The sequence below is a fragment of the Eptesicus fuscus genome, chromosome 5, assembly GCF_027574615.1.
Source record: "Eptesicus fuscus isolate TK198812 chromosome 5, DD_ASM_mEF_20220401, whole genome shotgun sequence".
NCBI classification, from domain to species: Eukaryota; Metazoa; Chordata; class Mammalia; order Chiroptera; family Vespertilionidae; genus Eptesicus; species Eptesicus fuscus.
Genome location: NC_072477.1, coordinates 45,726,396 through 45,741,117, shown reverse-complemented (window position 1 = coordinate 45,741,117; position 14,722 = coordinate 45,726,396). Strand labels below are relative to the sequence as shown.

General features: G+C 39.9%; 1 protein-coding gene across 2 annotated transcripts in view; it reads left to right on the top strand.

Moving 5' to 3' along the window:
• The window catches only part of ZNF609 (zinc finger protein 609), a 222,911-nt gene that overhangs the window by 195,183 nt on the left and 13,006 nt on the right, over positions 1–14,722 (top strand). For both annotated transcript variants that reach the window (XM_054716143.1, XM_054716142.1), the window contains exon 4: positions 14,131–14,218. In XM_054716143.1, coding sequence (XP_054572118.1) covers positions 14,131–14,218 — 88 coding nt within the window. The remainder of the gene's footprint in view (positions 1–14,130; positions 14,219–14,722) is intronic.

Below are 14,722 nucleotides of genomic sequence, written 5' to 3'. Positions count from 1 at the left end.
CAGCGCACGGGTGCAGGCGCGGTGGCTGCAACGGTGGCAGCAGCGGCAGCAGCGGCAGTGCACGCGGCTGCAGCGGCCACTTGCAGGATTCTTCCTGCAAATGGGCTACTAGTCTTTAAATAAATACTAGTACATGCAAATAACTGTACCACCAAACACTGTGTAGTAAGAGCCCTATTAATGATACAATCAGAAGATGCCATATAGTTGAGAACCAAAAAAGATCACTTTTGGCTAAATTATAGAGCTTAGTTCATTTTCAGCTTTTCCTGAAAGGGTGACTCAGGGTCAGACAGTTGAGCAGACCACTGCAGCTCTTCTTCAGCCGAGTTATTTTTAATTGGGAGATGGAGTAACTAATGCAGTAGGTACCTGCTATTATGAGGGGTTAGTTAGGAGCAGTGAGCCATGGCTTAGCTTCTGTACAGTGTGGGGGTTCTCTAGCCAGAGCATCTGGAGGGGAAAGAGTATGCCAGGAGCTGTCAAAAGGACTGTACAAGGAGAAAGCACAGCAAGGAACTAAGATGACCTAAAGGTTTGTAAGCTGTCCTGGCAATGATAGCTGATAGGGAAGGCCTGTTTAGAAGTTTCTCACAGGTGTTCTCCAGATGCCAATGCTGTCGTTTTCTACAGATGCTCCCCTCTTGGGGAGGAAGGAGAAGCTGTTTGGTTTCTGTTTACATGTTATGTGTTAGCTCTGTCACCTTACTCTCTCATTAACACCACCACCACCATTACCACTATCTCCAGCTCTCAGTGAACTAGAAGTTCAGTTATTCAGAATTTTAAAAAAACAACACAAAAAGGCCCTAATAACATGAAATCTTAGAGCTCACTTCACATCTCTTAACATTATACCGTACTAGTTGCACAGTGCACAAAATTCGTGCACATTAAAAGGGAATTAATTAGAGGAAATATTTTAATATTGCTATTTGCCCTTTGCCAGGGGCAGGGATGTAAGCCTCACATCCTTGGGCCCATTGCCAGGGGCAGGGATGTGAGCCTCATGTCCCGGGGCCCATTTCCGGGGTCGGGGACACACACCTCATGTCCCTGGGCCCGTTGCCAAGGGTGGGGACACAAGCCTCAAGTCCCTGGATCTGTTGCCGGGGGCGGAGATGCGAGCCTCAAGTCCCCAGGCCAGCGCAGGGGACGGGGATGCGAGCCTCATGTTCCCGTGTGGCGTAAGTCCCCGCCCACCTGCTCCTGCTGCGCACACAGCCTGCTGATCGGTCATTACGTGATGGCGTCCTGACCAATTTGCATATTGCCCTGTTATTAGATAGATTACCCAAAAGATATTGAAAGACTGTACAGAATGCACACTATGGCTGTTCTTAGATTGGGTTTCCAGTCTGGTTCAGATGCCTGATATAAGAGTTTTGGGTAGCTACTCTACGTATGCCTGATAATAATTTTATACTAAGCCAATCTTTAAGAACTTATTACTAATCTTTAAAGAATCCCTATTTCCTTAGGCAGGTTAGAATATTCATTACCTACCCTATGCATCCCTTGATCTTTTGAATTAGTAGTGGTAAGCATTGCTGGTAATAATGTCTTCTACTTTATATTAAGAGTTTTTGTCCCCTTTACTTCATTCTAGATTATAAGCTTCTTGGAAGCGGAGACTAAAAATTATTCAACCCTGCTTCTCAACTCACAAACAAGCATAAATAGTACATTACTTTGAATTAAAAGTCCTTTGTAGATTGGATGAAAAACCATTGGGGTTTGAGTTGCCTATGATTTTAATTTCCTAGCAATGTCCAGGAGTTCCCACTATCCAAGACTGGGAGCCAAAGGGCAATAAAATTAGTAGAGGAATCATCAAGTTGCTAATGAGTCATAATTACCTCTTATTCTTTATACAGTTGAAGGAAACTTGAATTATAAAAGACAATATGGTTGCTCTAACACCATCTAGAGCAGCGATTTTCAATCTTGTTCATCTCATAGCACACACAAACTAATTACTAAAATTCTGCAGCACACCAGAAAATATAGAAAATACCTTTTTTTTCCAATCTGACAAAAAAAAAAAAGTATAATTTTGATTCATTCATCCCGGACAGCTATTGTTTTGTTAAGCTGTTGTCTTTTTTTTTTTAGAGAGAGAGGAAGGGAGGGAAGTGTGGGAGAGAGGGAGAGAGAGAGAAACATGATGTGAGAGACCCATCGATCGGTTGCCTTCCGCACACAGGGGCACTTGACCAGATATCAAACCCACAACCCTTTGGTCTGTGGGCTGACCTCTAACCACTGAGCCAAGCCAGCTAGGGCATTGGCTGTTGTCATTTTTTAATTTGACAGTCTTAAGGGAAAAGAGGTCAGTGCCCCTGACTAAATAGTCAGGTATTTCATGTTTTAAAAATTCTTGCGGCACATCAGTTGAAAATCGCTGATTAAAGGAAAGTCTAAAAATGTTTAAAATTTTATTTTACAGCTTCACCATCTCAATTCATTTAAATCTAGACACCACATCCTTCCTATCGCTCCTTTTTTACTATGTCATGATATGGTAAACTGGTTCACCAGGCCATTCAACCAAATTTTACTTTGTCTGTATCAACTGCTGCCTGGTAGCCTGTTATCTTTTTGTGTCTTTATCTGTTCCAACTGGATTATAAGACAACTGAGGGTAGGATAGGCACCATGGCTTCTATTTTATGGCTTCTATCTTCATAGCCCCTAACTACTGATAACAATTCATTAAATATTGATTATTGTATGACAGGTATCACAAATAATCTTACAGGTTAGATATAATATAGCAATATGGATGACTCTTAACTACATAGTGCCAAGTTGAAAAAAACAGAATGAGATCTATAACATAATAATATATATGTAAATTAAAATACATGTCGATTCTAAATGATAGTTCTGCTAGGTAGAGTAATTTTGGTTGTAGGTCCTTGCTTTTCATCACTTTGAATATTTTTTTGCCACTCTCTTCTGGTCTGCAAAGTTTCTGTTGAGAAATCAGCTGACAGTCTTATGGGAGTTCTCTTCATAATGAACAAATTAAACTAATGAACAAAATAGATCCAGAGACATAGAAGATAGAACAGACTGCGGAACCTCAGAGGGAAAGGGTGGGAGAAGTGGGGAGGGAACAACAGCTACAATGTGTATTAACTCATTTAAAAATAACAATAATAAACCTATTACATATAAATATAACATTTATTAAAACTATAATTTCTAAAATAAAAATATTTAGTGAGAAGAATAGCATTGTTTTACATTTTTACAAATCTTTTTGATGTCTGGCTTAATAGACAACAAGCTAGATTTTCATATATATTTCTATATTCTCTTCATTGAAATATCACATGTCATGCAGCCTCTGGAAAACTTATTGTATGCTCATGAGAGAATGGGAAAAAAAAAAGATAAATTTGTCTTAGTATTATTATTAAAATGGTTTTGAATTTGTAGACCCCTTGAAAACTGACTTTGGGACTTCCCAGGTTCCCAGAACTACACTTTGAGAGCCACTGCACTGCCTTAAACAATTTTTTTAGTGGTTTTGTTGTTGTTGTTTTATTTTGGTTTGGGGGGGGGGGGGCGGCATTAAAGATGTATGTTTCATTTTGTAGCATTCTTGGCACCTGTACTGAGAACTTGATTACTCATTAGTAGAAATAGCACATTTAAAAGAGGAATAAAAACAAGTCTTCAGTTTTAGAAATTGTGTTTATTAGACATTGACCACATACAGTCACACACTACATTCAGAGCTCACTGACAACCCTAGCCAGTTTAGCTCAATGGATAGAGGATCGGCCTGCAGACTGAAGGGTCCCAGGTTCGATTTCCGTCAAAGGCACATGCCCAGGTTGTGGGCTCGATCCCCAGTGGGGTGTGCAGGAGGCAGCTGATCAATGATGTTTCTCTCTTGTTGATGTTTCTCTCCGCCCCCCACCCCCTTACTCTTTCCCTCTCTCAAATCAATTTTTAAAAAACAGTTGTGTCTGACTAACTGATTTCTTTCGTTACTAGCTATAGAATTTTTCCCCATGGACTTTGAGTTCCAAATATAACAGACTCTTTAGAGAACCATGTAGTTAATCATATAATGGAATTTATATGGCCATGAAGTCAGATAAGAGGACCCATAGGACCTGATGATATAGTTACATTAGTGTCAGCTCCCTGATTTCTTCATCTAAAGTAGATTACAAGAAAGTTGGGTGTGATACAGAGGTTGGCAATAGAGGAAAGACTACTACTGCAAAAAGTATAGACATATTAATGACAAGAAAAAGTAACTGCTGACAACCCAGAGAGGAGATTGAAAAACAAAACACACAAAAAAACAGCAGAGCAATTTGGTCATAATTAATAGAGAACTGTTAACCCGTAATACCTTAATAACCTTTAAAGGGATGTCTCTTACCATACCATAGGTTAATCATCTACACTAACAAAAGAGTAAGATGCAAATTGACCATACCTTCGTGATGCCCACCAGCCAATCAGGAGTTGAGCGTGCAAATCAACCCAACAAAGATGGCGGGTTAATTTGCATACGCAGGCGGCCAGGGGCGGGGTGGGACCTTGCGTCATAGCCATGGCGACGATGCAGATGTTCCGCACCACCCCAGCTGCTCTGGGCCTCTGGGCAGCGTGGGAAAGCGAAAAGGCGGCTCCAGCCAGAGCAAAGGCGGTGCCAGCAGCCAGGGGAAGGAAGGCCCATTCTTGCACAAATCTTCATGCATCAGGCCTCTAGTGTCTAAAATAATGTTCTTGAGTTATCAAGAAAAAGATTAAAATATCCTCTGTATATGGAGAGTCCTCAACTTATGAATGACTTGTATTTCAAAGTTAATTTAATTTTCAAAACATTTTTTTGGCACTCAAAATATTTTCCTATAGAAACAGTTAAACAGTTGTCATTTTGGGTTCCAGACAACTGCTTTTTTATTTTTATCTGTTCAACAAACAACTTTTAGTGCCTAATATTAATAGAAGTATTTCAGCTCTGGTCGGTATGCTCAGTGTTTAGAGCTCTGGCCTATGAACCGAAGGGTCACAGGTTTGATTCCCAGTTAAGGGCACATACCTGGGTTGCAGGTTGAATGCCTGCCCTGGTCGGGGTGCATGCGGGAGACAACCAATTAGTGTGTCTCTCACATGGATGTTTCTCTCACCCCACTTCCACTCTCTCTAAAACAAAAAATCAATGAAAAAAATATCCTTGGGTGAGAATTAACAACAAAAGAAAAAGAAGGGCCCTAGCCAGTTTGGCTCAATGGATAGAGCATCAGCCTGCGGACTGAAGGGCCCCGGGTTCGATTCCGGTCAAGGGCACATGCCTAGGATAGGGTCTTGATCCCCGGTAGGGGGCATGCAGGAGGCAGCCAGTCAATGATTCTCTCTCATCATTGATGTTTCTATTTCTCCCTCTCTCTCCCTTCCTCTCTGAAATCAACATACATGTATGTATTTCAGTTAGCTCTCATTTATAGTTTTGTTTCTCTGAGAATGCTTTCTGAGGCCAAAGCCTGGGCATATATACCATTCCCCTCTGACCTCCATCATTTTCCCTGAAAGGGGTTCTATGGTCTACATCAGGGTTGGACAGACTAAGGCCCATGTGCCAATCCAGTCCACTGCCTGTTTTTATAATTTTATTGGAACCATTCATTTACACATTATCTGTGACTCTTCTTGTGCACCAAGAGGTGAGAAGTTACCATAGAGACTATGTGGCCTGCAAAGCCTAAAAAACTCACTATGTGTCTCTTACATTAAAAGTCTGTCAACCCCTGGTCTGCATATTCTGGCCTGCCCTGGTCTCACTGACCTCATCTCTTCCTCTCACTTCACTATACCTCACTCTCCGCTTTGCTGTGCCTCAGAACATGCCAAGCGCATTCCCACTACTGGGTCTTTGTACCTGCTTTTCCCACTACCTAAAATGTTCTTCTGATTTCCACATGGCTACTCTCTCACCTCTCTTAGGTTCATCTGCTTGATTGTGCCCTTCTCATAAGGCTTGACTGCCCTTTATAAAATAGCTACATCCCCATCCCTCACATCTATTCTTCTGCTCTTAATTTATTTTTCTCCATAGGGCTTACCACTATCTAACCTATATTTACTTGTTCATTTATTTATTGTCTGTCTCCCATCACCTGAATATAAGTTGCATAAGAGCAGGGACTGTTAGTTTGATGCTTTGCTATATATCCCATTACTTTACAACAGTGTCTGGCCCAGAGTAGACATTCAATTTGTTGAATGAATGAATGAATGATGAGGAGATGAATACAAGGAAGCAAGCATACATACATGCATGCTAACCTGCCCTTTATCCAGAGGGTAGTTGTCAGCATCAACCAGGATTGAAAATTCAGATTGAGCCCTAACCAGTTTGGCTCAGTGAATAGAGCATCGGCATACAAACTGAAGGGTCCCAGGTTCGATTTCGGTCAAGGGCACATGTCTGGGTTGTGGGCTCAATCGCCAGTAGGGGGAGTGCAGGAGGCAGCCAGTCAATGATTCTCTCTCATCATTGATGTTTCTATCTACCTCTACCTCTCCCTTCCTCTCTGAAATCAATAAAAATATATTTATTTTTAAATCAGATTGAAACAAGATTTAAGAGCAGCATATAGGCAAATGCTGATGTTTCCATTTGAAAACTCAAAGTTACTAGAGTATTCAGTAACACATGATCTCTTACTTCTACCCTTTCTCTTTTTCAGTCCTTTATGTTGAAAGCAGACAGCTGGCCTTATTTATCTCTGTTCTCCAGTACTTAGTCCAGTGAATTCCACAAAGAAGGCTCTTAATAAATATTTGCTCCCAGCCCAGGAATAGACCTTCATATCTTCTTAGCTGTTTTATATAACTTCACTACTTAGCACAATGCCTGGCAAATAATAGAAACTCAGTACATACTTGCTCCAGGAAGGAATAAATAAGAATAAGTTAAACAAATTATTTGCCTACTCAGGATAAGACAGTGCTTCAGGTTATCCACTGTTTTGTAACAAATTGCCCCCAAAATATTAGTGGACTAAAACAACATAATTATATCGTTTCTGTAGGTCAGGAATTCAGGAGTGGCTTAGGTGGCTGGTTCTGTCTCCAGGTCTCTCATGAGGTCACAGTCAAGATGTCAGCTTATTTGATGCTGGAGGATCTACTTCCAAGTTGGCTCAGCACATGACTATTAGCTGGAGGCCTCTGTTTGTGGCCTCATGGACCTCTCCATAGGGTGCACTGCTTGAGTGTCCTCACAACACCGCAGCTGTCTTCCCCAAGAAAAGTAATCCAAGAGCAAAAGCAAAGAGGAACCCTTTTATTACTTAGTCTGAGAAGTCATGCGCATCACTTCCACCACATTCTGTTTATTGGAAACAAGTTGCGAAGTGCAACCCACACTCCAGGTGAGGGGAATTAGGCATCAACTTTTTGAAGGGAGGAATGTCAACAAATTTGTGGATATATTTCTAAACTGCCACAATCACTCTGATACTCTGAATTGAATAAAGAGAAGTTGCCCATGTGACATCTTTACTACGTGCCCTCTATTTATTTAGATCATCTTTAATTTCTTTCAGCATACAATCTTGTAGATGTTTTGTTAAATGTACACTTTAGTATTTCATTTTTTTGAGCTATTATAAATGGTATTGTTATATATTTTAATTCAGTCTCCAAATGTTCATATCTAGTATATAGTAGACATACAGTTGAGTTTTGTATGTTTATCTTATATTCTGTGATCTATCTAAAGTCACTTATTAGTTCTAGGAGTTATTTATTTAGTCATTGAGATTTTCTATGTAGACAATCATGTAATGTGCAAATAAGCACAAGTTGTATTTCTTGCTTTCTGTATGCCTTTTCTTTCCTTTTCTTGTGTTATTGCAATAACTAGAACTTCCAGCACTACATTGAATAAGAATAGTGAAAGCAGCCCTAGCCGGTTTGGCTCAGTGGACTGAAGGGTCCCAGATTCTATTCTGGCCAAGGGCTCATGCCTGGGTTGCGGGCTTGATCCCGGGGCATGCAAGAGGCAGCCGATCAATGATTCTCTCTCATCATTGATGTTTCTATCTCTCTATCCCTCCCTTCCTCTCTGAAATCAATAAATATATATATTAAGAATAGTGAAAGCAGACATCCCTGCCTTGTTTCTGCTCTTAGGGGGAAAGCACTCAGTTTGTCATCATTAAGTGTAACATTCAGCTTCTTATCTGAAATATAGAGGGAAAAAGAAAACCCAGGGAACTCACCACCATGTTATTACTCAGGTCTTGAGGTCCTTAGCTGGTCTGCCTTCTTTTCTACGCCTTTCACTGTGGGGAGTAGGAAAGGGAACTAAAGAGCATATAACTGGTATTTAGGGATAGACTCACTGAGATGACTTTTGAGAAAAGATTTGAAAGAAGTGAAGGGAGAGTAAGCTTTGAGAATATGATGTAGGTAGATGGAATGGCAAGTTCAAAGGCCATGAGATGGAAATAAGCCTGTTGTGTTCAAAGAGCAAGTAGGTCACTGTGCTAGAGCAGAGTAGAAGATGACGTTGACTAGGGAGGTAATGCAGGCCAAGATCATGTGAGTCCTTTAAGGTCACAATAAGAATTTAAACCTTTAAATGAAAAGAAGCTTTTGAAAGATTTTGAGCAAAGGAATCAGGATGTGATTTAGGTTTTAACAGGATCTCTCTGGCTTCTGTGCTATGAATAGGTCAGAGAGGGATAAGAATGGATATAAATTAGGAGGCTGTTGGAATAATTTAAGGAGTTCTTGGAGCTGGAGAAGTTCAGGTAGTGAGATATGTCAAATTTGGGTATATTTTGAAGGTTGAGCCAACAAGATTTGCTGTCAGATGTGGGGCTTGGGAATAAGTTTTACTCAAGTAAAACTCCGAAGGTTTTGGACCTGACCTGAGTACCTGAAAGGATGAAAATGCCATTGCCCGAGCCCTAACCGGTTTGGCTCAGTGGATAGAGCGTCAGCCTGCGGACTCAAGGGTCCCAGGTTCAATTCCGGTCAAGGGCATGTACCTTGGTTGTGGGCACATCCCCATTAGGGGGTGTGCAGGAGGCAGCTGATCGATGTTTCTCTCTCATCGATGTTTCTAATTCTCTAGCCCTCTCCCTTCCTCTCTGTAAAAAATCAATAAAATATATTAAAAAGAAAAAAGAAAATGCCATTATCCGCAGAGCCAGTTGTTGGTTGTTTGGGGAGGGGATGTGTCAGGGGAAGAATGGATGTCAGCAGCTTAGTTTGGGTCATGTTAAATTTGAGATCTCTATTTAGACATTGAATGGAAATGTTAAATTTGCAATCAGATATATGAATCTGGAGTTCAGGGGAAAGGTTGGGGCTGGAAATAGAAGTTTAAGAGACATCAGTTAGACATAAAGAAGTAAAAGATGCTGAGGAATGACCAGAAAGGTGAGAGAAAAACCAAGAGAGTGTGATGTTCTTGTTTTGGAAGCCAAGTGAAGGAAGTGTTTCAAGGAGAGTGGTCAGCTGAGCATGAAGGGACCAGATCCCTGAAAGCAAGTATGTACTAGAAGAAATGGTAAAAATGAGGTAAAATTTACCCTTTCCACTATTGTGCTTGGATCAGTCTCGAATACACAACTGTTTTTGAGGTTTTGAATTGTCCTCTGAAGTAAAGCAGGTTTTGAGTCAACATTGCACTTTCCCTGAGACCTGGGGGGACTTGACTGCTTGCTGCCTTATACCTAAGTCGAAACCCCTTTACCCGGTTCCTGGAAAACAGGTGTTGATCACTTTTAAGGAGGAGGAGTACTCAGCACTCTAAAACTTAATGTTTGATGAGATTATGTCTGTGAGACCCTTGGTAAATATAAAACTAACCACCTGGAGAAACACAAGGCACAAATTATTACTACTATTTTTAGGACCATAATCTTCAAATAAGCCAAGTCTTTCCCTATTTTGTGAACATTATTCAAAATAGGAAACTTTATAAAATGAACACCAATTTTTCTCTTCAGCTTACTTACTGCCCTAAAACTACCCCCTAATAGAGAAACTGGGTCTGTTAAGTGTTGTTTTTTTCTGCTTTTTCTTTCCTGTCCTCTTATTCTCCCAGCTGTCTCAACTCAGAACCTTGTGGGAAGAGAGTTACACTTCAGAAAAATGTGTTTGCTTTGACATTTAAACAAACCTCCATTTTGTTTTTCCATACAGAATTTTCCCCTCTCACATTTGCAACGCTCTCTCTGACCTGTCTTCTTTTCAGCTCATTCATTATTACTAAGTTTTCAGATCATACCAGAGGAAGAAGACAGATTTATAAATGTGTTCCTGCCCAGCTCTTTCAAGAGTAGGACTTAACATTCATCTTCTAATTGTATGCCTGTTCTCTATACACAGCTGTGCTCATCTGCCCTTATTAATGAGGTGCCTATCTCTAAGTCTTACCTTGTCTAGAAATAAATGGACTCTGTTCCTGTTCAAATTGGTTATACAATAATCAGAGCAGCCCATCACTGGGAGGAGACATCCATTGGAATTCACTTGTTAATAGACAGAGAGAATTTAGCCTAATTGCTTTCTTAGGTTTGCCATTTCCTTTAAGATGTCAGTGCCCTAGAAAGGGATAGAAGGGATAGGAATCCTGTCCTTTTCCCCTCTGAACCCTCCCCTCACCCCACCACGCCTCTGCAATCTGTATGAGTTTTTATCTAAGATAAAGATAAAGGGACATTTTGAGAAAATTGTGTAAAAAGAATAAGAATCCACTAGAGATTGCTGTGTAATGCCTTAAAGATCTGACCACTGATAAATAATGAGATCTTTGGTAAATTACTTAGCCTTTCTGGGCTTTCATTTCCTGACTTGTACAGTAGTTTAACAACCCCTATATGGCAGGATTGTTGGGAGGACTCTGATTTCTCTTAATGGTGTGCCTTGTTCAAAAAGTGATTTAAGGCTGTGAATATTTGATAAGCTAATGAGTATGAAAACACATAGCACATAATAGATGTTCAATAAATGTTTGAATTAGACTCTAATTGACTAAATCAAAGTTCTTTCCTGCCCTAATTTCATCAGACTGAGACTTTCTGAAAGGATCATGCCCTCCTCCTTCTCCCCCCAATTCCCTTCTCTGATCTGGTTTTATGACAGAGCATCATAAAATCTGATCCCAATAAGGTCTTATTTAAAAGGCATGCCCAAGAGTTCAGGGCTCGAGTCCTGTACTCCATGTTTTTGTCTAAGCACTTCCTTTGTATTGACATATTAAAGCCTACTATGGGCTAGTTATCTAATTTAAAATCTTATCATTTATTTGTTTTAATTCTGTAGTACTGATTAAAAATCTGAGGTTCGTAGAGGTTAAATGTCTTGTCCAAGATTACACTGTAGCAGAGTAAGGATTTGGACTAAGGTTTTCTAACTCCAAGTCAAGTTAATTTTAGACAGCATTCTACATCCAAGAAGAAAATGAATAAAGGTGAGTTACTGCAGATAGGCCCTGGGAATGGAGTGCTGACCCAAATAGTGTGTGACCAAGATGAACAGAAGGCTAACTTTAGAGTCTCCAGACTTATTCTCTAGAACATTACATAGAAAATGTGCCTCAGGACTTCCAATCAGAATGACCGTGTTCGAACTTTTGACACATCCCTTCTGGTCCAAACACATCCCTTCTGGTCCAAACACATAACAAGGAGTAAAATATATAAAGTGAAAATCAAAGAACATGTTTGGGCTCAAAAACAAAATAACCATCTCCAGGGATCAAAAATAGAAAAGACAGAAGTCACTGGGCTGAAGCTGTGGGCCTGCTCTCCTCCAGATCTGGGAACAGAGAATGGTGCCTGAGCACCAACTAAATACTGAAAGTGCTTCCTAAAGAGATAGAACTTGAGGCCAGGGGAGTCAGATGCCAACCCCCAACCAGCCTCATGAAAGGAGGCTTTAAATAGTTAATTGAATAGAGGAGGAAGGAAGCCTAAGGAGTTGGGAAGAAGTATGTCTAGCTGCCTGCTGGTTTAGTGACTAAAACTATGATATCCTAAATCCCTTCTAATGGCACAGGCCATTAGAAGACCTGTTCACACTAGGTCCTTAGGGGACTTAGATGGGAAAAATTGCAAAAGTATGAAACAGAGAAGAGGAAAATCAGTAACAAAAACATCTCACTCAAAACGAGCCTGCAAACTGCCCTGGTCAGTTTGGCTCAGTGGTTGGTGGTTAAAGCATCAACCCGCAGGACCGAAGGGTTGTGGGTTCAATTCCTGGTCGAGGGAATGTACCGGGGTTGCAGGTTCCCCAGTCTCAGTAGGCAGGGGTGTGTGCAGGAGGCAACCAATAGATGTTTCTCTCTCACATCAGTGATTCATTCTCTCTCTCTCTCTCTCTCTCTCTCTCTCTCTCTCTCTCCCTCTCTCCCCCCCCCCCCCCCTCCCCTCACCCCTCCCCTCCCCTCCCCTCTCTCAAAATGGATGGAAAAAATATCCTTGGGTGAGGATGAGGTTTTTTTTAAAAAAAACAGCCTACAAAACAAAATTTTATATAATAGAAATCTAACACTAAGAAAGATAACCAGTAAAATTTAACCAGGACTTCCACTTTGAGGAAAATAAAGTAGACATACTTTTTCCTAGTTCTCGCACTAAATACAACTAAAAACCCTGTCCATTATATATAAAACAAATATAGCAAGACTGTGAAAGGTGTAGAAAAGAAGGCAGACCAGCTAAGGACCTCAGACCTGAGTAATAACATGGTGGTGAGTTCCCCTGGGTTTTCTTTTTCCCTCTATATTCCAGATATGGAGCTGAACATTATACTTGATGAAAACCTGAGTGCTTTCCCCCTAAGAGCAGAAACAAGGCAAGGATGTCTGCTTTCACTATTCTTATTCAGCGTAGTGCTGGAAGTTCTAGCTATTGCAATAACACGAGAAAAGGAAATAAAAGGCAGAAAGCAAGACATACAACTGTGCTTATTTGCACATTACATGATTGTCTACTTAGAAAATCTCAATGACTAAATAAATAACTCCTAGAACTAATAAGTGACTTTAGATAGATCATAGAATATAAGATAAACATACAAAACTCAATTGTATGTCTACTATATACTAGCTATGAACATTTGGGGACTGAATTTAAAAATATAATAATACCATTTATAATAGCTCAAAAAGAAAGAAATACTTAGGTGTAAATTTAACAAAACATCTACAAGATTGTATGCTGAAAGAAATTAAAGATGATCTAAATAAATAGAGAGCACATAGAAAAGAGGTCAATTTTTCCCAAATTGATAATATAGGGTAATGCAATTTCTGTCAAAATTTCAGCAAGATATTTTGTAGATATAGATAAGATTATTCTAAAATTTTATATATAAAGGCCAAAGGAACTAAAATAGCTAAAACAGTTTTGAAAAATAATAAAGTGGGAAGAATAAGATTTCAAGACCTATATAGCCACAGTAATCTATGAGACTGTAATATTGGCAGAGGGATAGACACTTAGACCAATGGAACAGAGCAGAGAACCAGGAAATAGACAGATACACCCAATTGATTTTGGCAAAGGTAACAAATCAATTCTTGACATCATGAATTAACAAATGGACATCATGGACCAAAAAAAGAGAGAGAGAGAATCTCATATAAAAAAGTTGACTCAAAATAAATCAAGGACTAAAACAGAAAACTGTAAAACTTTTAGGGTAAAAAAAACCTAGAACAAAATCTTCAGTAGGCAAAGAATTCTTAGACTTACACCAAAAACATGATTCGTGAATGGCACAAAATTTTATAAGTAAGTCATTGATTGGTGGATACATGAATTTTTGTTAGGTTATTCTTTGTAATTTTTTAGTATGTTTGAAACACTGCATAATCTTTTTTAAGTTATAAAAATGTGTCTTAATTGGACCATGAAATCTTTGCAACTATTGCCCATCTTACAGGTCCCTGATAGTGTGTTGTAGGCAGTTCCCATAGAACTATTTCAGCCCGATCCTGTTGTCTGATTGGGACCCACACTACCCCTAAACCCTCCTATAGGAGCCAGAATGCTACTCAAATGGAAAAATACTCTTTTCAGTGGTCAGTAGGGTTTCTCTTGTCTATATCTGAGTCTTTTTGTCTTCCAGGGATGTTGGTAGTGAATGTAACATGGAGGAACAAGACATATGTAGGTACACTTCTTGACTGCACACGGCATGATTGGGCACCCCCCAGGTAAGCACTTTACGGCTTCTTAGTTTATGTTAGTCTGAACCACCCTAATCAGTGATCTCTTATACCTTTATCCAGCTAGGGTTGGATAGGTTTTTTGGATTTGTTTGTTTTTTAATTTTTTTAATATATATTTTTATTGATTTCAGAGAGGAAGAGAGAGTGAGAGAGAGATAGAAACATCAATGATAAGAGAGAATCATTGCCGAAACCGGTTTGGCTCAGTGGATGGAGCGTCAGCCTGCGGACTCAAGGGTCCCGGGTTCGATTCCGGTCAAGGGTATGTGCCTTGGTTGCGGGCACATCCCCAGTGAGGGGTGTGCAAGAAGCAGCTGATCGATGTTTCTCTCTCATCGATGTTTCTAACTATCTATCCCTCTCTCTTCTTCTCTGTAAAAAATCAATAAAAAATATATTAAAAAAAAAAAAAAAAAAAGAGAGAGAATCATTGATCGGCTGCCTCTTGCACACCCCACACGGAATCGAGCCCACAACCTGGGTATATGC